We start from the raw sequence: 26,298 nt of genomic DNA, 5'->3' as shown, positions 1-26,298 counted from the left end.
AAAAAAAAAAAAAAAAGAAATCACCTGTTTTCTTTAGACTGTCAACTGCTAAGAGGAACGGAAGGCAATTTTTGTGATTTTAATTTGTATTGAGCCCCGTACAAGCCCTTTGCTCACACAGATGTTACAGATGTTGAATAATGTGTTTTTGATAGTGACGGACTCTTAGCAGTAAGACAGGCATTTAGGTCCTGAGGCTCCGCCGTGAGCAAGCTGCTGTACCCCCCGGAAGACAGAGCCAGTCCGGGAGTTTCATAATTATTTTTACATTCTATCTGCAAGTGCCAGTGAATATGCTTTATTAGTAAACTACGTCTGCTGGGTTGAATCTACTCCTGTGTTCATTTAAATATGGACAGTGTATTTCTTTTGAAATGTGAAAGATTTGTAAAGCTTTCCTGTTAAGACGACAGTGTACAAACAGCTTGACTCTTCCGTACCTGGCAGTCACCGTGTGCGTTTCTGTCCCCACAGAGCTCTGGCATTGAGACTTTAGTGGAGGAGCTCTGCTCCAGGCTGAAGGACCTGCAGAGCCAGCAAGGTGAGAGCGCTGTCCCCGTGGGCTGTCCACGTCCACCACGCAGGGCACAGGTCTCAGAACCGATCGGAAAGAAAGAGCACGGAACCACAGTCTTCATACCCGGCGTGTCGCCAAGCCGGTGTCCTGCCCCGTCTTTGGCTGTGGGGGGGCTGCTGGTCAGCCCATGGCCATCCTCTGCAGAGAGGTCCCTGCTCTCAGAGGAGTGACTTCATCCGCTGGAGCACTCCCAGAGAGGAGATAAAGCTCTGGATCGGGAGCAATCATCTGTCGTCTTTTCCATCCTCCCCTCTCCTCCCCATCATCCCAAACTAACACTCGCCCGTGTGGCAGCGAGGCCTGCAGAGGTGGTGCCTGTCAGTTAGGTTTGCGCAGGGATTTCTGCCTTGCGTCTTGACGGTTTGGGAAAGGCAGACTCGACAGGCCCATCGAGTCGTTGTGATCTGTGAATGCTCACAGCTTCTTTCCCCAGCTTTTCTGCATGTCCGTAGAATGAGAATTACCTGTTAAGGGTGTTTCTTTTGCTTGTCCCCTTCATGGTCATCTTGCTGTGCACCCCCAAGTCTCGAGCCTTTTTAAAGGCACAGTTTGTTTCTAATCTGAGGGCAGGATCGTGAGCTAAGAGTTGAAACACAGCCCTTGCTCCCCTAGATGCTAAGTAACAGAGCTAATTGTAGTAACTTTCTTTACATATCAGTTTTAATCAGGAAGAGGCGATATAAAGTCCGTGAGTGCGGAATCTTGTGAGAAAGTATTTTTGGAATGCAAACAGATGTTCTGTTCTTGCAGTGTAATTAATAAGCACCCAGGGGATTTCAGTCTCGTAACTAAGTGCCTCTAGCATGCTCTGTCAGTGATGAGGTCAGAGATCTCAGTCCAGTGTTAATGTGGCTAAGCAGAGTTTTCCCTGGCTCACTGAAGAAAGAGGTTTCTTTCTTTCTGGCCGTGCCATGGAGCGTGTGGGATTTTAGTTCCGTGACCAGGGATCAAACCCACACCCTCTGCAGTGGAGCCGTAGAGTCTTAACCCCTAGACCACTAGGGAAGTCCCTGAAGAAATAGATTTTTATTAAAAAGATAAACTGGTGTAGAGTTCTTTTTAAGCCACAGAAGCCTGTGTAATTTCTGATTAAATTTACTTGAGAAACTTTTAAAAACATGAGCATTTACTGACTTGATACAAGACAAATCTTTCTGAATTTTTGTTTCGTTAACAGAAGAGAAGATTCACAAGAAGTTAGAGGGGTCTCCCTCTCCAGAGGCAGAATTATCGCCCACAGCGAAGGATCAAGTGGAAATGTACGTCAGGTTGCCCCGCGATAGCACCGCGTAACGCCTGCCCTGCCGCGTGGGTGACAGGTTTAGTTTGCCATCTTCGGTTTAGTTTGCTCTTTTCTGACTCAGGAATCTATTGAGCACTTACTGTGTGCCTGACACAGAGAGCTCAAAGGTGAATGAGATGGTCTTATCTTTTTTTCACACACATTGAATCAATATTTGTGAAACTGATCAAATGAACAAGGTTATTATTTATGGTCCGTTCACACATGACCTTTGAAATCCAACGCCCGTCCTTTGAGCCAGCTGTGGGAATTAGGATTGTCCTTGTTTTACACACAAGGAAGCCAGCTTCCCACTGCTGATTACCGAGGGAACCTGGGCAAGTCATGAACCCGTGTCAGACTTGTTTCCTGAAGATGCTTTTCTACTTTCTTCATAAATGGTTTGTATTTGAATTGGCCACATTGTAAGCAGACTTCCTTATCATACAGGTCATTGGAATCTTCCAAACTTGTAAATCTTAAGCGGAAAGCAGGATGTCGTTGGTCGTGTGGTGTGTGCTATCCGGTGTGGGGCGTGCTGTCCAGCATGGCGTGTGCTGTCCAGCGTGACATGTGCTGTCTGGTGTGGCGTGGTGCGTGCTGTCCAGTGTCGTGGCATGTGCTGTCCGGCATGGCATGGCATGTGCTGTCCGGAGTGGTTGCGTGTGCTGTCCGGTGTGGCGTGTGCTGTCTGGCGTGGCTTGGTGTGTGCTGCCCAGCGTGGCGTGTGCTGTCCGCGTGGCGGCGTGTGCTGTCTGGCATGGTGTGCACTGTCCAGTGTGGTGGCGTGCACTGTCCGGCGTGGTGGCGTGTGCTGTCCAGTGTGGGTTGCATCCCGACCCCCAGAGTCCAAAGATTTCATATAAAAAAGAATGTAAAGCATTACATTAGCGTTTTTACTATTGCGTATATGTAAAATGATCATGTGGATATATTTGGCTGAATTAATTTGGTGAAATTAATTTCACTTGTTTCTTCTTACACTTCTAACGGGACTCCGAGAACATTAAAAATGACTTACAAAGCTCACAGTATGTTTCCGTCAGACAGCTTGGTGTAGACTGAAAAGGAGAGTCCAGCGTAGGCCCTTGAAAACCCGGCCCTGCATCACTCCGTGTGTGACCTTGGCTGGCCTCTGCGATGACAGTCCCCACTCTGGCAGCCAGTCTGACTCTCCCGAGTCTTCCTTGGCCAGTCTAGTCTGTCTAGCTCTGAAACTTTCCGTGGCTACCAGTTTCCTAGCAGACCGAAACCCTGTCTCCAAGCGCTTCCACGCCAGCCTCCTGGTTTCCCGCCCCGTGTTGCAGGAGCCACTGCTCTCCGGAGGCGTGGGGCCAGCGTCTTCGTATCCTCGCCCAGGTTCCCACGCCGCACAGCGGGCGCTCACCAGACCGCAGCATGCCTGGAGCATCAGGCTCAGGTGTAGTCCAGCTCATCTGATTGTTCCGGGCCTCACCAGAATCCATCCCCTTTCCCGAACCCTTGAATCCCACGATCGCTGCCATTTCCGATGGCCTGCTTAACCAGCGGGGCGTCGCACTTGGCTTCTGAGGAGGAGACACGGTGGCAGTCAGCGACTCACTGTGCATGTTAATTCCTCCCCTCTTCACAGATCTGTGAGGTAGGTACTGTGCTCAGGCCTTTTCTAAGCCACGGGTTTAGGACCTGTGCCTAAGGTCACGGAGCTGGCAGAAAGCAGAGTGAGGACTCAGGCCCAGGGAGTGTGGCTTCAGAGCGTGTGCTCGCAACTACTTTGCTCTCCAGCTCTTCACCTGCATGTTTCTAGTGCGTGCGGCAGCCGTGTGAGAGAGGCCCCGGTACCCCCGTTTTCCAGGTTTTCTAGTGTGCGCAGCAGCCATGTGAGAGAGGCCCCGGTACCCCCGTTTTCCAGGTTTTCTAGTGCACGCGGCAGCCGTGTGAGAGAGGCCCCGGTACCCCCGTTTTCCAGGTTTTCTAGTGCGCGCGGCAGCCGTGTGAGAGAGGCCCTGGTAGTGAGGAGTGAGGAGTGAGGAGACAGCCTGTGCCACTGCACGAGCAGCCTAACGTCACAAGCGGAGGAAATGAGCTGAGACTCACGTTCAGACATTCCTCATCAGAATGTTAGCGTTCTTCCCACCGTATCCCATTTGTACTTTGTGACTTTACAAAAATCCAAAGTTTAAAGTCATCAGCTTAACATACTCTCTAAGTATTCCTGTAGCGCTTATCTCGGTGTTGAACTTCGAAGGTGCTTGATCCACGGACCTAAATTTAAAGGTTTTACTGTATTGTCAATTTTTTTTTTTAAGTTGCTCACTCATGGATGCCGTGTAAACACTGACTCTGTTGAAATGAAATACCCCATTTCTAGACGGGTGATGCTGTTTTTCTATATTGGGTAACGTCCTGAGCGCCCACTTCTGAAATCTCTTGCTTGTTTTTCCAGGTACTATGAAGCATTTCCACCGCTGTCCGAGAAGCCAGTTTGCCTGCAGGAAATCATGACCGTGTGGAACAAGTCCGCAGTCGGCTCCTACTCGAGCTCGTCCTCCTCGTCCACAGCCCCTCCAGCCAGCACAGACACGCCCTCCCCCAAGGATTGCAACAGCGAAGGCGAGGTCATCCGGGAGAGAAGCGGCGACGCGCCGCCCGCCAGCCTGCACGAGAGAACGCAGAGCGGCCGCAGCCACAGCGAGAAGGAGAACAGGTTCAGGAACGGGCCCGGCGAAGAGCGGCCCGCGCCGCAGCCGCCGTCCAAGAAGCAGAGCCGGCACCGGCCGGACGGGAAGCCGCGCCCACGCTCCTGGTCATCCGGCTCCAGCGAAGCTGGCTCGAGCTCCAGCGGGAACCAGGGGGAGCCCAAGGCGTCCGCGAAGTGCGTGAAGTTGAGGCACAAGGTGCGGGAGATCCGGAACAAGAAAGGAGCGCGCAGCGGGCAGAGCCGGCTCTCGCTGAAGCGCGGCGAGAAGGTGGAGAGAAGCCCACATGCCGCGGGGAGCAGCAGCAGCAGCGGCGGTGGCGGTTCCTTCCGACAGCTGTGCAAGCGGGGCAAGCGGCCGCTGAAGGAGCTGGGCAGGAAGGAGGTGGGGGGCGCCGAGGGCAGAGACCTGTTCCTGGAGAGCAGGACGGACAGGGAGTACAAGGAGGAGCCGCTGTGGTACACCGAGCCCATCGCCGAGTACTTCGTCCCTCTGAGCAGAAAAAGCAAGCTGGAGACCACGTACCGCAACAGGCAAGACGCCGACGACGTGACCTCAGCGGCTGTGGAGGAGTTGTCCGAGTCAGTGCACGGCCTCTGCATCAGCAACAATAATATTCATAAAACATACCTCGCAGCAGGTACTTTCATCGATGGTCATTTTGTAGAAATGCCTGCAGTCATAAATGAGGACATCGACCTCGCTGGGACCTCATTCTGTCCTCTGCCAGAGGACGACAAATACTTGGATGATATTCATCTGTCAGAACTAACACACTTCTACGAAGTGGATATTGACCAATCCATGTTGGATCCCGGTGCCTCAGAAACCACGCAAGGAGAAAGTCGGATTTTGAATATGATTCGACAAAAAAGCAAAGAGAAGACAGATTTTGAGGCAGAATGTTGCATAGTGTTAGATGGAATGGAGTTGCAAGGGGAACGTGCAATATGGGCAGACTGTACCAGCTCTGTGGGCGCCGAGGGCTTTCTCCTGCAAGACCTTGGCAGCCTGGCCCAGTTCTGGGAGTGCTGTTCGTCCAGCTCTGGCGATGCTGACGGGGAGAGTTTTGCGGGAGACTCCCCGGTTCGACTCTCCCCGACCTTAGACAGCACAGCGCTCAATCCGCATTTGCTGGCCGGCAATCAAGAGCTCTTTTCAGATATTAATGAAGGATCTGGTATAAACTCCTGTTTTTCAGTGTTTGAAGTGCAATGCAGTAATTCTGTTTTACCATTTTCTTTTGAAACACTCAACTTGGGAAATGAAAATACAGATTCTAGTGCTAACATGCTTGGGAAAACACAGTCTAGATTACTAATATGGACCAAAAATAGTGCCTTTGAAGAAAATGAACACTGTTCTAATCTTTCAACAAGAACTTGTAGTCCGTGGTCCCATTCAGAAGAAACACGTTCAGACAATGAGACGTTAAATATCCAGTTTGAAGAGTCCACACAGTTTAACGCAGAGGATATTAATTATGTAGTTCCTAGAGTCTCGTCCAATTATGTAGATGAAGAACTCCTAGATTTTTTGCAGGATGAAACTTGCCAGCAAAACAGTAGGACTTTAGGAGAAATCCCAACGTTAGTTTTCCAAAAAAAATCTAAACTAGAATCTATCTGTGGTATTCAGCTAGAACAAAAAACAGAGAACAAAGCCTTCGAAACTACGCAAGCGTGTAGTGAAGGCAGTCCGCGTGGAGATGGCTACAGCTCAGGGGTTATTAAAGACATTTGGACAAAGATGGCAGACAGAAATTCTGCAGCTCTGCTAGAAATAGAAAGCGTTGATGATGAGTTGTTTCCGACAGATGTAAATAACTACTGCTGCTGTTTGGATGCTGAGGCTCCAATGGAGCCCCTCCAGGAGCCGAACAAGGCCGTGCAGAGATCAGAATACCACCTGTGGGAGGGCCAGAAAGAGACCCTGGAGAAGAGAGCCTTTGTGTCCGGCGAGCTGTCCAAGGTGGATGGTGGGGACTACACCACCCCCTCGAAACCTTGGGATGTGGCCCAAGACAAAGAGAACTCATTCATCCTGGGAGGAGTTTACGGGGAGCTCAAAACCTTTAACAGCGATGGAGGGTGGGCAGTCGTACAGCCCAGTCACGCCAAAGGGAGTTTGCTGCAGTGTGCCGCTTCCGACGTGGTGACCATAGCGGGGACAGATGTCTTTATGACCCCCGGAAACAGCTTCGCTCCTGGTCACAGGCAGTTATGGAAACCCTTTGTGTCCTTGGAACAGAACGACCAGCCGAAGAGTGGGGAAAACGGATTGAATAAGGGATTTTCCTTCATCTTCCATGAAGACTTACTAGGAGCTTGTGGCAACTTTCAAGTTGAAGATCCTGGACTCGAGTATCCCTTCTCTTCCTTTGACTTAAGCAATCCGTTTTCACAAGTTCTCCACGTAGAGTGTTCCTTTGAACCCGAAGGGATTGCATCTTTCAGTCCAAGCTTCAAACCGAAGTCAATCCTCTGCTCTGATTCCGACAGCGAAGTTTTCCACCCCAGGATATGCGACGTCGACAGAACACAGTACCGGGCTATCCGGATCTCCCCCAGGACTCACTTTCGCCCTATCTCTGCATCTGAACTCTCCCCCGGAGGAGGAAGTGAGTCAGAATTTGAATCCGAGAGAGACGAAGCAAACGTTCCCATTCCTTCTCAAGTCGACGCATTCGAAGATCCACAGGCAGATCTCAAACCGCTGGAAGAGGATGCAGAGAAAGAAGGCCATTACTATGGGAAGTCCGAGCTTGAGTCTGGGAAGTTCCTCCCCAGGTTAAAGAAGTCTGGGATGGAGAAGAGTGCCCAGACCTCCCTGGATTCCCAGGAGGAGTCGGCTGGGGTCCTGCCAGCAGGAGAGCGGAACCCGTGTCTGGAGTGCAGCATGAGCGAGCCTCTGGAGATCGACCTGGAAAGCCCAGAAGCAAACTGTAAAATAATGGCACAGTGCGAGGAAGAAATTAATCATTTCTGCAGCTGCAAAGCAGGTTGTCAGTTCCCTGCTTATGAAGATAATCCAGTTTCTTCAGGACAGCTGGAAGAGGTATGTGTCAGTGGGGATTGGTACTTGGTGAAAGGATTTGATCAGACTTTAAGAACAGCCATTTCAGGCAAAGAAAAGATAGGGTTAAATTATTGGGAATTTAGCTTGAACGTCTTAAAACTTAGCATCCTTGGATTTGATGTTTATCAATTTGAACTAGACAATTGACATTTTTAGATAAATCAGTGTATGAGGTGTTTCTGAGTGGTCTTAACTGCATGTGCTATGCTTAAAGCAAAGCTTTCCCAACTGATGAATCCAGAAGTGACCGTTCACTCTTTGGAAGGCCCCTTGCTCCTCAGGAATGGTGGCGAAGGGTGTCTTGAAGTAGGAAGCCTGTCTGTCTCTGCAACACTGATTAGTTTATAAAAAGTTAACGTTTTACATGTAAGATAAATTACATCTCTGTAGAATTCTCTGAAATTTTTTGTGGTACATGTAGCAATTAACCCTCAATACAAATGTAACAAAATAACTTCCATAGAACCCCTGCGGGTGTATCCTTGCTTATTACAAAGTATGTATTCCTGAAGTTACCTGAACTGTATGGGTCAGTCTATCAAATGAGGTTAATAGGAATAGTTTTTTAAAGGAGTCATTGTACCATCTGATGTTGCTGAGATGTGATCTGAGGTTAAACTGTACAAGAAGAAACAGTGATGGTGATGACCTGTTCCCAAGGAGAAGCCTGGAGCTCTGCCCCCCTGGCCCTTTTCCAGGGGCAGCTTTTTAAAAAGTCAGGTGGAGGTATCGAGAAGTCAGGCCACCTGTGGCTGGAGAGCAGCTGGGTCATCCCTTCCTCGCCTCCGTCGTCCTGCACGCTCCGCCTGCCTGCCCGCCCTCCACGTGGTTCTGTCCAGCTGGACCCAGGAGGCGCCCCTCCCTCCCACGTCCCCCATTCCTCTCTGCTCCACCCACAGCAGAAATCATTTCTGCTGCTGCTAAGTCGCTTCAGTCATGTCTGACTCAGTGCGACCTCATAGACGGCAGCCCACCAGGCTCCCCCGTCCCTGGGATTCTCCAGGCAAGAACACTGGAGTGGGTTGCCATTTCCTTCTCCAGTGCATGAAAGTGAAAAGTGAAAGTGAAGTCGCTCAGTCGTGTCCGACTCCTAGCGACCCCATGGACTGCAGCCCACCAGGCTCCTCCATCCATGGGATTTTCCAGGCAAGAGTACTGGAGTGGGGTGCCATCGCCTTCTCCAGAAATCATTTCTGCTTCCTTTTAATTTTCATGTGCTTTATGCCTTTCCTCTTAGTTGCATTTGCCATTTTTCATGAGTCATCGGTGTCCTTTCTTTGGTAAGTTGTGAGCTTCTCGTGGATTCAGATGACAGCCATGTGTCCAGGCAGTGCACAGGTGTGGCCCTAAGAGCAGGTGGTGGTGGGAAGCCCCCACAGCAACCCAGGAATCACGCTCTGAGGCACTTGCCTGGGGATCTTTAGCCAGGAATTGAATCCCACCGAAACACTGACATCTGAGCTGCTCAGAACAGCAAAAAAGTATAACGCTGTTAGCCTTCATCTGTTTGCTGGCCACCCCACTTTTCATCCTTAAAAGTTCCCTCACGTACTTTGTGTCTCGCCTGGCCCCAGATGGGGAAGGCAGAAAAAGAGTGAGAGCGAGTCCACACCACAGCCACCACGACAGGCCTCCACCTCCTGGGGTGTTGGCATCTCTGTGTGTTATCAGAGCTCTGGCTTGTCTGACAGGTCTGTTCAGTTCAGTCGCTCGGTCGTGTCCGGCTCTTTGCGACCCCATGGACTGCAGCACGCCAGGCCTCCCTGTCCATCACCAACTCCTGGAGTTTACTCAAACTCATGTCCGTTGGGTCGGTGATGCCATCCAGCCCTCTCATCCTCTGTTGCCCCCTTCTCCGCCTGCCCTCCTCTTTCCCAGCAAACCTGACAGGTCTGGGGTGCCAGCTAAGTCCTCGGAGGACCCTCACTGTCCCCGGTCCTCTCAGCCCTCGTCTCAGCATCGTTGCCTACAGCTCACCTCGTAGCTTCATCTGAGCTGCAAAAAGGTTGAGGGTGGCCCAAAAGGCCCCAGTTTGGGGCCAGGATCTTGCCTCTTCAATCTCATGCTGCCTGTCCGTCTCGGAGATCTCCAGCCAGGTCGTCTTCCCCCCACTTCCCTGAGTGAGGGCAGTCTTTGCAGAGGGCAGGGCTCTGTTTTTTTAAAAAGTCACTAGTTTCCCATCTGTTTTAGAGCATAGGTGGTCTAGAATGTAGGATTTCTGATAGAATTGGTACCCAGGAGCCTGAATTAACGATGCTTTTCAAAAGGTTAGTTGAGTTCAGTTCAGCAAACATTTATTAAACACTCGCCCATCCTGGGCACATCCCTGAGGCAGGTGCCCTGAGTGAACCAGAGGCTGTCCTTGCCCCGGGAGAATTCAGCCTGGTCCTGAAGACCAGTCGAGAGCAGCTGATTTGTTCTCCATCATGCAGGTCATTCTCTGCCGTGGTTCCAATTCGGGCGCTCCAGGAGGGCATGTCCGTGGCGCACCGGTCCCCTCCTAGCCGCGAGTATGAGTCCCAGCGTGTTGCCTCTGAGGACCCTGCATGCTTGTGGAAGCACGTACATACGTGTTCACATGTGTTCTGTCTACTGTTTTATTTGGTTCGACTTTTTTTTTTTTGACTGAAATGACACTTTATTTAGAATCGCCCTTCTTTATTTTCTGCATATTATTTCTGCACATTCTGCATTTTCTCCATCATTTGGAGGTACTATAATTTCCTAGCTGGTTCCTTACATTTGAGGGTGTTTGTGTGTGTGAGTCCCTCAGTCGTGTCCAACTCTTTGCGACCCCACGGACTGTAGCCTGCCGGGCTTCTCTGTCCAGGAATGGAATTACCAGGCAAGAATACTGGAGTGGATTGCAATTCCCTTCTCCAGAGGAACTTCCCAACCCAGGGATCAAATCCTGGTCTCCTGCTACCAGGAAGTCCTTTGAGGGTGTTCCTGCCCACATAATTTGAGGTGGCAGGGGTGACAGCCTGGCGAGGGTGAACACAGGAGGAGTGGGGACCCAGAGGAGGACCGACCCGGCCTGAGAGTGCGGAGGAGGCTGGTGCACATACCAGCGTGTCCTGGGGCGGAAGGGAGGAGGCGGGGCCCGCCAGGCAGAAGCAGCAGCGGTCGCACGGGTGAGCGGCTCACCTGTGCAGGGTGGCGGCCAGCACGCGGTCGCGGCAGCTGAGGTGTGAGGGAAAGGTGAGGACAGGTGAGGAGCCATGGGCCTCAGTACCCAGCTCTGCGTGCCCTTGTGGCAGGAGCATCCGCTCCGTCGTGCCCTCGAAGGCGCAGAGCAGCAGCAAGAGGCTTCGTCATGCCTCCAGGAGTTTGCAGTCCAGGAGGGGAAGGCGTCCCTGGGGACAGGCAGCAGTGCCATGGGGGTCAGGGGCTCTGACCAGTGGAGGGCGCGAGGGCCCAGCCTACCTGCGCCAGACGCTGTGCCCTCTGTTGCCACCACCCCCCTACCGATTGCCCGCAGTGACATCCCCCACCCCTCCCAGGATGGCTCAGGGCACGTGGGCCCGGAGGGTGGGCCACCCGCCCCAGATCCCTGCATGAGGGCCAGAGCCAGAGTTCCTTCCACCGCCACGCACTTCCTGACCAGCAAGGAGGACTAGGACAGTCGTGCCCCTGCTAGGCTCTCTGGCACAGGGCGTCTCTTCATTTCCTCTTCCTTTTGTGACGTGAATAAGGGGAGCTGGCTGTGGCCGAGAGCACCATTCGGCGCTCTGTTTGCAGAACAGAACCCAGGGCGGGGGCCTGGACTCCAGTCTCGTCACCAGAAGCAGGAGTGTGCAGTGCGAATTTAAAGCAGCAAGCATTTACCCAACTTTCATCTCCTGAAGAATTACTGACCGTACGTCTCCTGCTACAGACATTTTCGATAAGGCTTTCTGGGTAGTGTTCACGTCTTCCCTCTTTACCGTTTCCTTCATCCATCACACGTTTGTTAAGAGCCACTCTGTCTGGGCACCGCTCTAGGTGTCAGGTATAAAGGAACAGAGAGAGAGATGGCTCCTGCATCCTTGGACGTACATTCTGCGAGCAGCGTGAAGCTACGCATAGGTTAGAACACCTGTGCCGCAGGAAGGCAGAGCGGATGAGGACGTGGCGGGAGGGGGTGCTCGGAGCAGTGTGCCGCAGTGGACCCCCGCGTCAGGGCAGGCCTCGAGGCCGAGGGGCAGTTGAAGAGAGGTGTCCCAGTAGCCAGTCATTCTGAAGCGGCCTGGAGGGGAGGGAGCGGAGCTGAGGCAGAGGTGCTGGGAGTGCCCCGGGCTGTGCCCCATTCTGTTCTCCGTCTCCTCCAGCATGTCTTCGTTATTTCATGCTCAGCCATGGCAGAAGGTGAATTAATACATTAAACAGACATTAGTCAAGCAAGGTCTCCTGGTCATCTTTGGCATGCAGGCTTCAACGCTGGAAATAGCTGAGTGGAAAGATGTCATAACGTAATGCATATTCACTGACCACATATTCAATGTAAACAAAACAGAAGAAATAAGTCCTCACCATTGGAATTGACACTCGAAGGAAGGATGCAGAAAAAAAAACTTAAAAGACGATGGCAGAAACTGCACGACCCAACTAACGGTGGTCTCAGCAGGGCCGCGGGAGCGGAGTGCTGGACCATCAGGGCCTCTGGCTGGGAGGGGAGCTTTTCTCAAGGCCAGCGGCCGTGGTGTCCCCGCTCTGTGCCAGCCCTCCTCCTGCAGGGGTGCCCGTCAGTGAGACGCGGCTCCTGCCCTTGCACTCACCGTCCGGTCGGCTTGTGTTTGCCTCATCTCCTCCTCCTGTCCTTGCTAACCCAGCCGCCTGTCTGTCCCTTGACGCCCTCCAGCCTGCTCTTCCTCACCTGTCCTGTCCATCCTGATGGGTCCTCTCCCTCTTCCTACTCTTTACCCCATGCCCTGAATCCCAGGAAAGGATTAAAGGATGAGCAGTCCAGCTGCGCCAACCTGAACAAACACTCGATCATCCCACGGCCGCCCCAGGTGTTTTTCTTCACAGGTAGGAGCTGGTCACCTTCGAATCCATCGCCCCTCGGTAGTGCCTTGGGTGGCGGAGATACGTTTGTCCAGGGAGCCGTCCTTAGCACTGAGGTGCTGAGGATCGGCACGCAGACAGGTGTGCCTTGCAGAGAAGGCCGGGGCTTTCCATCGAGGCCTTCCAGTGCTGTGAGCTGCGTGCCCAATGCAGGAATCATCACCTCGAATTAACCGCAGCCCTGGCACATTGCTGGCTTCATCTGCATGAGCCCTGGCCTCCTCGGTGCAGTTGACCTTGGTGTCTGCTTGTCTAATAGCTTTGCTAATCGTTGTTAGAATACGCTGCAAGAGAGAATGGTGGCGGTTGAGTGGCTGCTCTGGGTGGACAGAACGAAGTCCTCTTCAGCTTCTGATTGAAGAGTATTTCTAAAAAGTTAAATGAAAATCAGGATCTGACATATATTTGCCATTTAGCTTAATAAACACACATTCCTGAGTCCAAAAAGTTTTTGATAAAGTGATTTACGTTGTTTAGAATTTAAAAAATCCTATCAGAGAATTGAAGATCATTGGTTGCTGAAACAGATCAGGTTTTAAACTTGTGATGAAACATCTTCTGAAACAAAGGTCTATGCAGTGTTCATAGAGCATGTGCATCGGTCCAGCAGACCCTTGTTGAGGCTGTGAGGGGTGGTGGGAGGTGCGGATTTGCCCAAAGCCGGCCTCACCCTGGAGGGCCTGGTGTCAGGCCGAGCAGGAAAGGAGCAGGGAAGGGGGGAGCCTTGTCCCCAGCATCCCGGGGTGCATCTGTGGTGGCCGCGGCTGGCCCCGCCCAGGATGGTGGGCAGGTCCTGCTGGAGCTCAAGAGCTCTGCCAGTGAAGGGTGGGGCCTGGGCTCGGACTTGGTCCCCCCTCCCCAGCATGGGCGCCTTCCGCTGTGCCGGGGCCTGGGGCCTGCACAGGATGTGGGGTCTCTCCTGTGCTCCAGAGTCCCGCTTTCCTCTCTTTTCCATGTATGTTTCCTGTTTTGAAGCTGAATTACTGTCCGTTTGGTTATTTGGTTTTAGTCTCAGCTTCCTTCTGGTTCTCACTGAAGCAGATCATTGCTGTAAAGACCATTAGGTTGGTATTGCTTCTTTGACTCCCTCCTGCCTGAGTGTGTGAAGAAGAGAGTCCTCCCCACACTTGAGTGGGGAGGAGGGGCTCAGGGCCACACACACCCCCACCCCCGCTAGGTCTGCTGTTCCAAAATCTGGAAACTTGCTTTCCTCAAGTCTATTTCCTGTTGTTTTTGTCTTGGGATAATCTTGTACTTTTAGTATTCCATTTCCAGTATCAGTGCTTTTTTTAAGAAAAACTTCCTTTATGTGCTGTGAACGTGGCTTTTTTTTTGTTCACCTTGTCTAGTAGAACAGTGAAAGTGAAAGTCGCTCAGTCGTGTCTGACTCTTTGCGACTTCATAGACTGTACAGTCCGTGGAATTCTCCAGGCCAGAATACTGGAGTGGGTAGCCTTTCCCTTCTCCAGGGGATCTTCCCAACCCAGGAATCGGACCCAGGGTCTCCTGCATTGCAGGCGGATTCTTTAGCAACTGAGCTATCAGGAAAGCCAGTAAAATGGTAAAAAATAAAACCATCAATTAAAAAAATCCTGGGTTTGCAGTCACTAGTTTCTAATGCCTGAATTTTCCCTTTTATCTTGAAAGTTTGTAAACTTGATCTGTGTTTGGTTTACTCTAAGCAGTTCCCTGTACTGAACACTGACGTGCATGGAATGAACCGGAGTCAAGAGAGACAAACCTGGTGGGAAAAAGCCTTGTACTCGCCTCTCTTCCCCACCTCGGAGTGTGAAGGTAAGGAGGCCTGACGCGGTCCTTCCCCCGCTCAGATCTCTTAGCTCCATAAAGAGCAGTCTGTTCCTTTTGCTGTGAATATCAGTCCAGGAGCATTTGTGTGGCAGGTGTTGGTCAGGGGCAACTGGGGACACAAGAGGTGAGCACGGGCTGGACCCCACTCTTACACCCACCAACAGCCTAGGGCGGGGTGGGCTGTGGAGACACGTAAGCCCCCAGTGAGGGGGACAAAGGTGGGAGGGGCGGTGGCCAGTCAGGGTGGGAATCAGAGATCCCCCCAGGCCCAGCCGAGGCTGGAGAGACCAGCAGGGGATGAGCCGAGTTGGTCAGCAGGCTCGTGAGTTCTGCTGCGTTAGGCGGAGTTTGAACAGGGAGGAGGAGAGGGCCGCTTGCAAGAGCTCACCTTGGAGGGTGTCAGGTCAGGTGCTTTTTTTTTCTAAAGCAATTCTAGCAACAGAAGCAGAGTGGGGAAGGAATAGAAAGACTGGAGGACACCTACTGGGGCTCCTGGGCTCTTGCCGTGGTCTGGGATGACAAGATAAAGGCCCCTGTTGGGGAAGGAGAGCAGAGAGCAGCCCTGGGGGCGCTGTGTGGAGGAGGCCAGAGTTTGCTGAATGACTTTCTGTGACAGCGAGCCGTGGGAGGGCACTTGGGCAGACCAGGGAGAGGGACATGGGGGCAGACTGGGGAAGGGCTTCTTGTTTATGAACCTCCCAGCAGGGGCACCTCCTCGGAAGCGATAAACAGCCCGGGCCTGCCATTCTGGGGGAGGACAGAATCGAGGAGGTGGCCAAGCAGTCAGCTCGGGGCTGACCCTGTGTGGCCACCTGTGGTCGCCTGGGCTCCGCCGGCTGTGGCGCTGGTCTCGCGGTCTTTCTGCTCAGAGCCCTGGGAGGAGTCCGGGCTCTGGTTGGTATTCACGTGTTCACGTGTGCGTCCCATCTCCCCTCCCCGCCCGCGGGGCAGTGCCCTCGCAGCCTGGCCTCAGCTGACAGGGGGACCTGGGGTTGTCCACGTCTTCTCTTCTTCCTGTGGGCACAGAAGCGACTCCCCACCTCAGCCTCCCCAAGGGTCATGAGGGCAGCAGAGTCTTCATTTCCAGCATCTTTTTTATTTAACAGCCTCTATTGAAGGCCGGCTCCTCTGCCATTAGCTAATATTTAGCCACTCTTCATTATTTCCAAGGTGCTTCAGTCTTTATAGCCCCCACAAAAAGCCTGGTTTTGCCTCAGATGGTGCACCCATCTCAATGGTTCCAGCTGTGCAGCCCAGGCCTGAGTGCTGGCCGTAGCCCTGAGGTCCAAGCGTGCTCTCTCTCCAGTGGCCTCCGCACGCTGCGCTCTGGAGATGCAGGGACGATAGGAGTGCAGACTGGACCCTGACCTGAGTCCAGTGGGCGCCCTGACTGAGCGAGTCCCAGCTGCGGTCACGGGGAATGCAGATGGGGAGGGCCAGGGGGCCCCACACCCAGGAAGTGCCCGCCCGGAACAGGGGCGGGTGGGGGCCTGCACGGGGTGACTCCCAAGCACCCTGGGTTGGCTTCATCCCTGGGCTGTGGGGGTGACCCCCAAGCACCCTGGGTGGGCTTCCCCTGGGCCACGGGGACGTCATGGTGGCCTCGGCCTGGTTTCCTGTCACTAGCGAGGCAGCCGCTCCAGCTCTTGGCCTGTGGTTTTCCGTGCCGTGCCTTGTAGGTGCTGCACGCGGCTCGTGGCACACAGAGCTCTTTGTAATTGCGGTGTGGCGTGCAGGAACGTTCTCAGTGGACAAAGCATGGTAGCCAGGTTTTCAGATGACCTGCCACTCTCAGCTACCCCTGGTGGTTGCCTGGTGGTGATGTCATGAAGCCTGGTTCTTCCAGCCCGGGGTTGTTGGGGGTGGCCAGAGGGCGGGGTACAGTCTGAGGAGCAGCTCAGCCCGGAGAGCAGATAGCCTCTCACCGGCTCAGCAGCCAGGCCTGCCGACTCCCCTCGCTCCTGAAGCTTCTGACTCCGCTTACGCCTCATAAGAAGCGTGTGCAGCTCTGAGTCAGGGCGTGACTGGGGAGCCCCAGCCTCCCTGTGGGGGAGGAGGAGGAGTGTTCCTTTTTCAGAGTGAGTCGGGAGATGGAGGCCCCAGAGGGCAGCAGCACGACCCCGGAGGGCAGCGAGGGAACGCCCCCTCCCTTGCCCTGCTGTGTGTTCACACACATGCTCCTTTGGTCAAAGCCTTCTTGCACACTCATCTCATGCCAGGCGCTGTTCTGAGCGCTGGAAACACAGGGACCCCAGGGAATCAGGACCCAAGCCGGGACTACCTGCAGGCGCGGTTCACACAGGGACCGGGGCAGGTGGCATGTGACAGCCGAGACCGTGTGCAGACAGGTGCCCGCGGGGGCACCCGCTGGGGGAGCAGGAGCGCACTTGCTGTGCCCAGGGTGCCCGCTGGGGGAGCAGGAGCGCACTTGCTGTGCCCAGGGCACCCGGCCACGAGGGCCGTGCGGACTGTGCCTCCGCTGGGCTGTCCTGAGCTTCCGCCTGCAGGGCTCACGCACTGGGTTCGAAAAAAGTGTGCGTATTCTTTTGGTCTTAGAGAGAGGGCCCTGCAGGGACTCAGTGCAGGTGACGGTTAAGGGTTCAGCAGACAGAGCTGAGCTGGAACCCAGTGCTTCCCTTCACCAGCTGCTAGACCTCGGGCGATAACAGGCCTTTCTGTGCCTCCGCAGTCTGTATTTGTAAAAAGAGGCTGAAAGTGATGGCTCCCTTAGAGAATAGTTGTAAAGACTGAAATGCCCAGAACTGGCCTGGCCTGTGGTCACCAGGGACATGGGGACCATGAAGAACCCTGACAGCAGTCAGCATTGCCCTTTCCTGATGCCTGTGGCATCCACTGACCCCTTCTGTCTGCATAGAACCCCTAAAGCAGGAAGAGAATGGGACGGCGGTGGGGTTGGGGGAGACCCGTTCCACCTACTGGCACGTCCCAGCCAAGGACATAGTCACCTTCCCACCTCATCCAAGGGGTAGCCGAGTGCTGTGGGGCGCCGGGATGATGAGAGCTTGGCAGGTGAGCTGAGAAAAGCTGAGGCCTGGGCCGGGTGCTGGGTTCCTGCCTCGGTGGAGCCAGAGTGTCTTAACCAGCTGTCCCAAGGCGGGTGGGCCCAAGGCCAGCCTATGGGTAGCAGCACTCGAGAAGATGTTTACCGTGTGTACCAGCCTTGTACTTGAGGCCGCGCACCTGTCTTAACTTGCACAGAAATCTCTCTAGAGATGAGAGCACTGGGGCTCTTTCAGTAACTTGCCCCCAGTTACAGCACAGTTAAGTAGAATCTCCCTGAGTCAGCTGATAACCTGTCTCATCACACAGTCTGCGGTTTCTCACGAAGGAGCACCAGGGAGGTTGAGGGCCCCAGGCTGTCGGAACTGAAGGTTGCGGAGAGTGCAGCCTTTCGTGGGGAGGCCAAACAGGGCGCACAGGCCCTCCCCCGGGGGTGGCGGGAGGGAGTGGTCCTCAAGCTGGCCTACAGTGGGCCCCGTTTCATCGCACGCAGCACAGGGACTGCCGGCAGCCAGATGATGACTCACGTGACGTCAGGTCTCCTCCCCTGCACCCTTCCCACAGAGCACAGGCGCCTGGGGGCTGATCTGGGTTAAGTTGGGCCTCAGTCTAACCCTGCGTCAGGATCGCCTGGGAGCCCCGCCGGAAACGGCTGAGACCAGAGCCTGCCCCAGACCGAGTGCGCCGAGTCTCAGGCGGGCCTGGGGCTTCCAGGCTGGTCTTAAGACTCCCCAGGTGATCCTCACGCAAAAGCAGGGTTGAGAACCACAGGGCCAGGTGACTCGCGCTTGATGCCTAGAGTCCCAGCGTGCAGTCCCGAGCCCCGCCCAGTCAGCCCTCGAGCCCCCTCCTCCTCCTCCTCCTCCCTGTCAGATGGCTTAGTTTGGTGCTGAGCTGAGGAAGGACAGAAGATGTTCCCTGCCCTGTTTTCTCCCGTCGCCCCTCCTCTCACCCCTCCTCTTGTCTGAGATGCGTCTGTCCCCTTGTTCCAGGAGCGTGTTCCTGGTGCATCCTCCATCTCCCTCCACACCACGTCCACCCCCAGGGCCTCGCGGGCCTTTTTTATCCTGTGTTCCCAGGGCCTGTCACTTGAGAGGTGCGAGTGTGTTGTTGAGAGAGCGGCTCGTGGTGGGATTAACAAGACTGTGAGGTTATGTTGGCCTCTTTTTTTTTTTTTTTAACTCCATGAACAATTCATTAGAAGCATTTTTTTTAAACTGGCCTAACGTTTTCCTGGCGCACACCTGGCTAGCTGATGCTGACCATGTCTGCTTTTAGTGATCTGACTGTTCAGCAAAGAAAAATGAAACAAGAATGGTACGTTTCATGACTGTGTCTTAATGAAATCTCCCCCCCTTTCCCTCTTTTCCCTTCTCCATTCAAAATGATTTAAGAATGTTATACAAATGCCAAGGGAGAGAATGGTATAGAAGAGTATCCAGATGTTAAAGAAATGCCCAGTAATGAAGAGCGTCTGTTAGATTTTAATAGGGTAAGTGGACTGTCCTCCTCCTTACTACTAACTCGCAGTGGCCGCCAGCGCCCCGCACAACCCCGGAGTCTCGCGGCTGCCTCTCCGGTCACCGAGCTCTGCGGCTGCGACCCTTTGGTCTGCCTCGCCTCCCACTCACTGCCAAGGCCTCCCGCCGCCCCCCTTCTCCTTGCAGTCCGTCCCTCACTCCTGCCAGAGCGTGTTTGCCCCACACACGTCTGACCCTGTGGTTCCCCCTTAAGATGCTCGGGTGGACACCCTTTCCATCTTTCAAAATGCACAGCAGGAAGGAGCCCCTCCAGTCACACCTGCCTCTCCCGGCCACCCCCCCCCCCCGGGGTGTGCCCTGCCCGCCCCCTACCCCCATAGAGCTCCACAGTGGCCCTGCAGCTGTTGAAGGCACCGTGTGTCCGCCGCCCCCTCCCCCGCCCCGCCTTCTGCCCTGCCCGAGCTCTTGGGGGGCCAGCTCAGGAAGGGCCCGGACCTCGCCTGGTTAGGCAGGAAGCTGAATGAGTCCAAAGGAGCCCCTCTGGCTTCTCTGCGTGATTTGTCAGTGTCAGAGGAAGTCTTGTGAAAGTCGTCCGTCCCCCGCCCCCGCCCCGAGCGCTCCCGTGGTCTTTGTGTCCGTGGACCTGCTGGACTTAACGCATCAAGACAGGCGTCTGGGGCATCCCCAGCGTTCTCTGCATCCAGCTCCGTGACCGTTCTGACCCGACTGCCACCCCAACTTCAGTCCCCAGCCCGCCTGGCTGCTGGTCCCTCCTCCTCACCTCCTGTGTGCTCGTCCCGCCCACCCACCTTGTAGCCGACCGCAGTCTTCAGGGCTCCTCCGGGCTCTCCCGCCTCCACCGTTGGCACTCCCCCGCCCCCTTCGCCGCCCCGCCCCGCTGCCGTGCGCTTCGCCGCGGGCTTCCTGCTTCCACCCGCCCCTCCACCCCTCAACAGTCTCTCTCACATCACAAGGCACAGCTGCCGCACTGTTACCTCACTCCGTCGCCCAGGAGGTGGGTGCTGCTCTGCCAGTCTGCAGACGAGAAAACTAAAGGCCTGGAAAGATTCCGAGGGGCTTCCCCGCTGGCTCAGGGGGTAAAGAACCCGCCTGCCAGGCAGGAGACGCAGGTTCAATCCTGGGTCGGGAAGATTCCCCCCCGGAGGAGGACATGGCAACCCACTCCAGTATCCTTGCCTGGAGACTCCTGTGGACAGAGGAGCGGGGGGGGGGGGGGGGGGGGGGGGGGGCGGGGGGCTTCAGTCCATGGGGTCACAGAGAGTCCAACACGACCGAGCACACACGAGCACAGATTTTCCAAACACGCCTCTGAAGTCGCACAGCCAGAGCCTGCGCGTAGACCGAGCCGTGCCCTCAGCCCCTGAGTTCAACGCCCCCGCCACCGACCGCGATGTCCTTCCGCCCTTGTGCACGGAGTGGATGCTCTCTCCCTGCCAGGCCTGTGTCTGCCCTCGCGCGCCTCTCTGCTCCCATGCCCTCCGCTCCCCCGTTGGTGTGGCAGTCTTTCTGTGCCTTCCTGGGGGGGGCTCTCAACCAGGGACAGTACTGCCATCTGGAGATGGGGGTGGGGGCGGGGGGTGGGTGTTGCTAAGCCACTGTGACTGGCGGGGGAGGGGGGCATTGCTAGTTACTGTAGTAAGTACGGGGTGCTGGTCATCACGAGGGAGGGGTTTTTGCTAGCCACTTGTTAGTTACTATGAATGAGGGGCATTGCTCATCACTGGGGGAACGGGAAGATTTACCCAGTCACTGTCAGGGGAGGGTGGCTTGGCTAATTAACCATGATGCAGGGAAGCACTGCTGGGTACTGTGACGGGAGGGACCACCACTTGCAGCTAGTGTCCCGAGGGCCAGGAAGTTGCCCGTCTGCTGGGTGGGGGGCAGTCCCACACAGCCAAGAGTTTCTCTAAAACGTCCCCCATGCCAGTGGGCCCCCCATTGAGAAGCACTGCCCCCAGGGTCCCTGCTAGCTCTGCTTTTTTTGTGGCCCAGCTCTCTTCTCAGCACCTCCTCAAAAGAACCGCTGTCCCCGCCACTCCTGTCTGGACCCCCATCAGCGCCCCCCTGCCCGCCCCAGCTGGTCGGCACAGCAGGAAGCCGGGAGGAGTGTGGGTGGATCTGCCTGCTTGCTGTCCGCCCCTGGAATGGAGCCCCAGGAGGGCAAGGCGGCGGTCAGAGACTCCAGAGGGCGGGAACCTGGAGAATCAGGGTCCGGGGTCCTTTACAGTTCAGGAGGGAGAGCTTGTTCGTTTTGCTTTCAAACAGGAAAACTTCAGAGTCTGGTAACTCTCCACCGGAAAATATCCACCAACAGTGTGTTCCTTAATTTCTGTATGTGGAAGAAAGCGTCTCCCCGGCCCTTCTGTGGCCTTTCGAAAACTCGTTCCTTGTCCCTCTCCCCTCAGGTGTCTTCTGTTTATGAAGCGAGGTGCACAGCAGAGCAGGACGCCGGAGCCCAGCCCAACGGCTTCCACCGCACGCCGCGCTGCAGCGCCGGCTCCGCCGCGGAGGACTCCGGCTCGGAGGGTGGAGGCGAGTGGGCGGACCCCGGCGCGGAGGCGCTCTTCTCCCGGACTCATCTCTAACCCCGCCCCCCGCAGAGCAGTACAACTTTTTTTTTTAATTGCTACGTGAGGGGGAAAGTACCCTTTTGTGAGGCCTGTTAATCTAAAACAACAACTTAGGTTTCTTCTTCAATTAACTGGTTCAGATCAGTAATTCTCTTTCTCTTCTTGCTTATTTTAGAGTTGAGGACAGCTGTCCTGTTGAAGATTTTCTTTCTTTCTTTTTTTCTTCTTCTTCCAAGCTGTTAAAATTCTTGGCTCTCTGAACTAGACTAGAACCGGTGTGCATGTGCTCGTCTTAGAAGCATCACTGCCTTCCGCGTCCTCTCGCTGCCGCAGCCCTCCCCACCTCCGGCCGCAGTCCGTCACCGCCCCCCCTTGCTAGCACCGCAGCGTCAGCGCCCACGTCCACTCCTCAGAGACTTTAGCTTCGGGGACACGCAGGCTCTGTCCTCTCCGAACTGGGGTGTGAATGCTTACCCCCGCAGCGGGTCAGTGCCTGTCTCCGGAGGCCAGAGGGCAGCCCGGGTGACTCATCCCCGGTCTCCATTCAGTAAAAAAATCTCATGTACATTTAACGTAGGAACTGCAAGGGTGTGCTTTTAGAGACTTAACAAAAATACTGTGTTTTCTATCTTAGGATCTTCCCCTAGAGTATGTACCATGGACAGTGCCATGGTCGGTGACCTCCTCGCTAGCTGAGGCAGCCAAGGACTTGGAGGTATGGGGTGGCATGTAAGGCCAGGTGGGGCGGAGGGCGGGGCAGTGCCCCCCAGCCTGCTCTCGTCGCAGTCTCTTTGCCCGCCCCCGACACCAGTCAGGGTTTGCGGTGAGTCTTGGCAATACTCGATGAGGACCTGGGTTGCCGGTGAGATTCTTGCAGTGACCGACATGGAATCCAAGCCCCCCCCCTCCCCCCTCCCCGCCCCAGAACTTGAGATTGTAAACGTCTGACCTGAAACAAAGGCCACCTCACGACCCCAAAGAGACCTTGGCTGCAGCAGCTGGCTGCGCTCCTGGCTCTGAGTTAGCGTAGCTTAGATCTCCTTTTGTGTTTGAGAGAACGTTCTGGGCAAGTTCTGTGTGTGGCGGGTCTGAGAGCAGAGTCCTGGTTTCTCCCGTACCGGTGTGAGGGCTCCACGGGGCCGCTGGCCCGTGTCGTCGGGAAGCCAGGGCTCGGTCCATCTTGTCCAGGCCCAACCGTTTCACAACGGTCACTTCCTCAAGCTTTTCACACCGCCGCGCAACAGGCTGAAGTTAGAAGGAGCAATATTTGCAAAACCTAAATGTTTAAAGTTACTTTTCTTTTTTTAACCGACGTGTGAGATCAGTTGAGCGTGTCTGTAACGTCGGGAAGTCTTAACTGGATGAGACAGCCCCACCACTGATTCTGGCGGGCACTAGACACGCAATGTGTTCTAGCTGGGAGCTGAGCTGGCCGAGAATACGAGGTTTGCTTCAAGCGTTGGGTTTCGTTGCCTTGCCCTCATGATGACACAGGAAACTCCCTCCAGGGCTGTGGAGTCACCCCCTCCCCCGGCGCGCTCTGTCCTCACTGTGGGAAAGCTGATGGGCCGTGGGGTTTGGTCTCACCACACGTCAGGGTTTGTTTTTATACAGCACATCTTTGACACTTTAAAGTGGGTTTGTGTGTGTGTGTGTGTGCGTGTGTAAGGTTTTTATGTTGCTGTTATTTATTTATAGACTTTATAAGGGTTTATGTATTTTTCTTTCTTCCAGAGCTTCCTAAAAATTGATTAGCATCTGCACTGAAATATAATTTTTAACAGCAAAGGCAAAAAAAGAATTGGAAGTTGTAAAATTCCTTAAAAAAAAAAATCACTACAGTGACGATCATCCTAGAAATCGTTGCTCGTGTAGCCGAGACCAAATAAATAGATTTCAGACACAACCTTTAGCTCGGTGATTTTGGACAGCTGCTTTTTTTTTTTTTTTTTTATCATGAAAAGGCTCCAGGTGGTCACGTGCAGACTTCCTCACAGCTGGTGGGAAGGCGACGCACCGCCCACGGGAACGGGAGGGGATTAGAAATGGGCCAGGGAGTGAACAGATTACTTATTTATTTGTTTTTGTAGCTAAGTGGCTGAAGCCCGGAGGCTCTCAGCGACAGAGTTGAAAGTTGTGGCTTTCAGTTTTGTGAGTGATCACAAGGAAAAAAAGCATCTCTTTAAAAAGTTGGCAAAACGCTGAAACGCACTGTGGTATGAAGCGCGCTGCACTTCTTGGCACTGAAGCGCCCGTTTCCCCTTCCTGGGCCGAGACTCTTTTCCCGTGGTTGTATCGTTCTGATTTCACGTACACCAGAGTAACCGATTTTTTGTTTTGTTTTGTTTTCTTGTGGAGTTAACACCAAATAAAAAAGTTTAAAAAGCCGTTGGTTGTCTTTGTTTATGGCAGCAAAGATTCTTTTATAAAAGAACACCAGCCTCCTCTTAGCAACTTACTGACCAGAAATCATGTCGATATTCACTTATGTAACAAATCACCTTAAGTAACACCCACAGGTGTTAATTTCTGCAAAGATCACCCTGAGTCAATAATGTGTTAAATTCCAGATGAAGGTTACTTAGCTCTTCCTATGGGCACTGTTGAAAGTCCTGGAGTCTGCTTTGCTGGAGAAGAAAGTGGGTGGGTCCTTGCTGAGAAAAGAACCTACCCCGCCCCTCCACCCCCCATTCCCACCTCTGGGAACTACTGCCTGAATCCTGCTGAGAAAAGAGGCTACCCCCGCCTCTCTATTCCCACCCCTAGGAACTACTGCCTGAATCTTGCAAAGAAAAACACCTTTTTGTCCTGTGGTGGTAGAAAAAGCTTAGTCTTTTTGTTGGTGGGGGGGTGGGGGGGTGGGGAATGTGTATTTATATTAACATAATGACTACATTTCAAGAAAGCAATATATTATTTTAAAAGTATAAAAGAAAACTCATCCATACCTCCATCACCCTGAGAGGATAGCTTCTAAGCTTTGTGCAAAACACCTTCCTAGACAGCTGAGTGCATATGTGGATATATGTATAGAGAGAGACATTTACAGTAAGCGTTGTACTACGCCTGCTCTTCTGTAGCTTCAGAAATAGGTTTTTCCTTAAGAGATCTTCCCATTGTCAGTAACGATCTACATCACTTTTACAGCTTATGACTCTATTACATGGATTTAATAAGTTCTGCCAACATGGAGAAAGTTCCCCTCATGTCTGTTCAGTGTCCTAAGTCACATTTCTCTGCTGATGACCTTTAACCATAGGCGGCCTCGGGCAGCGGCTCTGGAAGGCCAGTTCCAGCCCTCTGGACGCCTGCCACTGGACGGACATCCACACGGACACGTGGTCTCTGGACCCATTGTGAGCCCAGACGTCCTTTTCTCTCACCATCCAGACGCTGAGCACTCACCTTCCATCGGCACAGAGGGTTCGAGCTGTGTTTAGCCTGTCCTTCTGGCTTCTGGGATGTGCAGGCATGTTTTTATACACTTCCCAATTAGTGCAGTGGTCAAGAATCTGCTGCCAATGCAGGAGACACAAGAGACTCAGGTTAGAAACCTGGGTCAGGAAGATCCCCTGGAGTAAGAAATGGCAACCCACTCCAGTATTCTTGCCTGGAGAATCCCATGGACAGAGGAGCCTTACGGTCCATGGGGTTGCAATGAGTCAGACACAACTGAAGCGACTTAGCATACATATATACATCTCCCTCTGAAGAGGGTAGAGCTGCTCTCCCACATTTATGGGGGGGTGCATAAATGTGGAAGAATGCATCTGAAGCATGCATCTCATAGACAAGCTAAAGGGGTCAGCCTCACTTTTCCCAGCCCGCCTCAACCCCGCTTTCTGTGAAGTCTGTTGGCAGCCCAGTGTGAGAGCACATCTGTAAGGGGACACCCAGGGCCCAGCTCCTGGCACCAGGTGAGCCCCTGAGCACCGACTTGCAGGCCCAGCACTGGGCAGCATTGCTCTGGCATGCCCCTATCACCTTCGCCGGCCGGACCGTACCTCTTCCTCCGTTTGGCCCCGGTACCGGCTGGGTGGTCAGTGCGGCAGGGGCCGTGTGTCCGCGGAGACGGGCGGTGTCCCAGGAGCACGCCCTCCGCTGTGTCCAGGGCTTCTCTCATCCGTCACCTCCCGGCACAGATGTGTGCCTTACGGCCACACCAGCCATCAGCTCCACCTTTTCACAAAGTACCGTGAGCTTCACAAGGGCACCCACCTGCCAAAGCAGGGTTGGGGAGGGGGGCGCCCTGGGCACGGTAACTAGTCACCTGGAGACTTTCTGTTCCCAGGAATCGACGCATCACAGCCAAGTGGACGGCGAAGGTGTGGCGGCCCATGTGGGTGTGTGCCTGCAGAGCTGGGGTTCAGTGGGTACCACTGCAGGTGCCACCCAGCGGCCCGGGCACATGGGCTGAGTGGCTGAGCAGGGGCCTGGAGGCCAGCTCGTCTGCACAGTGGTCTGGGGGGGCAGCAGGCGGGGCCCGGCTTCCCCCGAGCGCTGCAGGTGGGCGGCCTCCCTGGCTGGGCTGTAAGAAACACAGAGACCAGGACGTGGGCTGCTGCCTTTAGACTGCAGCTGGCCTTCATCGCCGGTGGGGAGTTAACAGCTTTTCAGGGGCAGTTGCCTTGGTTTACCGAACTAGCGGCAGCACCTGGCCCCTGGTGGGGTCGCAGGGGTCACCTGTCTGTACCAGAAACACCGCCAGCTGGCTGGGGGCTCGCCACGTGCCCGG

At 54.3% G+C, this 26,298-nt stretch overlaps 1 protein-coding gene across 9 annotated transcripts in view; it reads left to right on the top strand.

The window, feature by feature from the left end:
* Nucleotides 1-23,951, top strand: part of KIAA0232 (KIAA0232 ortholog) — an 84,028-nt gene extending 60,077 nt beyond the window's left edge. For 2 of the 9 annotated variants that reach the window (XM_025289645.3, XM_025289651.3), the window contains 6 exons: nt 475-541; nt 1,755-1,836; nt 4,285-7,594; nt 14,344-14,455; nt 18,886-18,983; nt 21,399-23,951. In XM_025289645.3, coding sequence (XP_025145430.1) covers nt 475-541; nt 1,755-1,836; nt 4,285-7,594; nt 14,344-14,455; nt 18,886-18,983; nt 21,399-21,578 — 3,849 coding nt within the window. In that variant the 3' untranslated portion in view covers nt 21,579-23,951. Of the gene's footprint in view, nt 1-474; nt 542-1,754; nt 1,837-1,874; nt 3,481-4,284; nt 7,595-12,536; nt 12,626-14,343; nt 14,456-18,885; nt 18,984-21,398 lie in introns of those variants that run through there. The other 7 variants (XM_025289648.3, XM_025289650.3, XM_025289649.3 and 4 more) reach the window with 7 other exon arrangements.
* The last annotated feature ends 2,347 nt before the right edge of the window (nt 23,952-26,298 follow it).

Source organism: Bubalus bubalis, chromosome 7 (assembly GCF_019923935.1).
Source record: "Bubalus bubalis isolate 160015118507 breed Murrah chromosome 7, NDDB_SH_1, whole genome shotgun sequence".
NCBI classification, from domain to species: Eukaryota; Metazoa; Chordata; class Mammalia; order Artiodactyla; family Bovidae; genus Bubalus; species Bubalus bubalis.
This window is presented reverse-complemented; position numbering and strand designations above follow the sequence as displayed.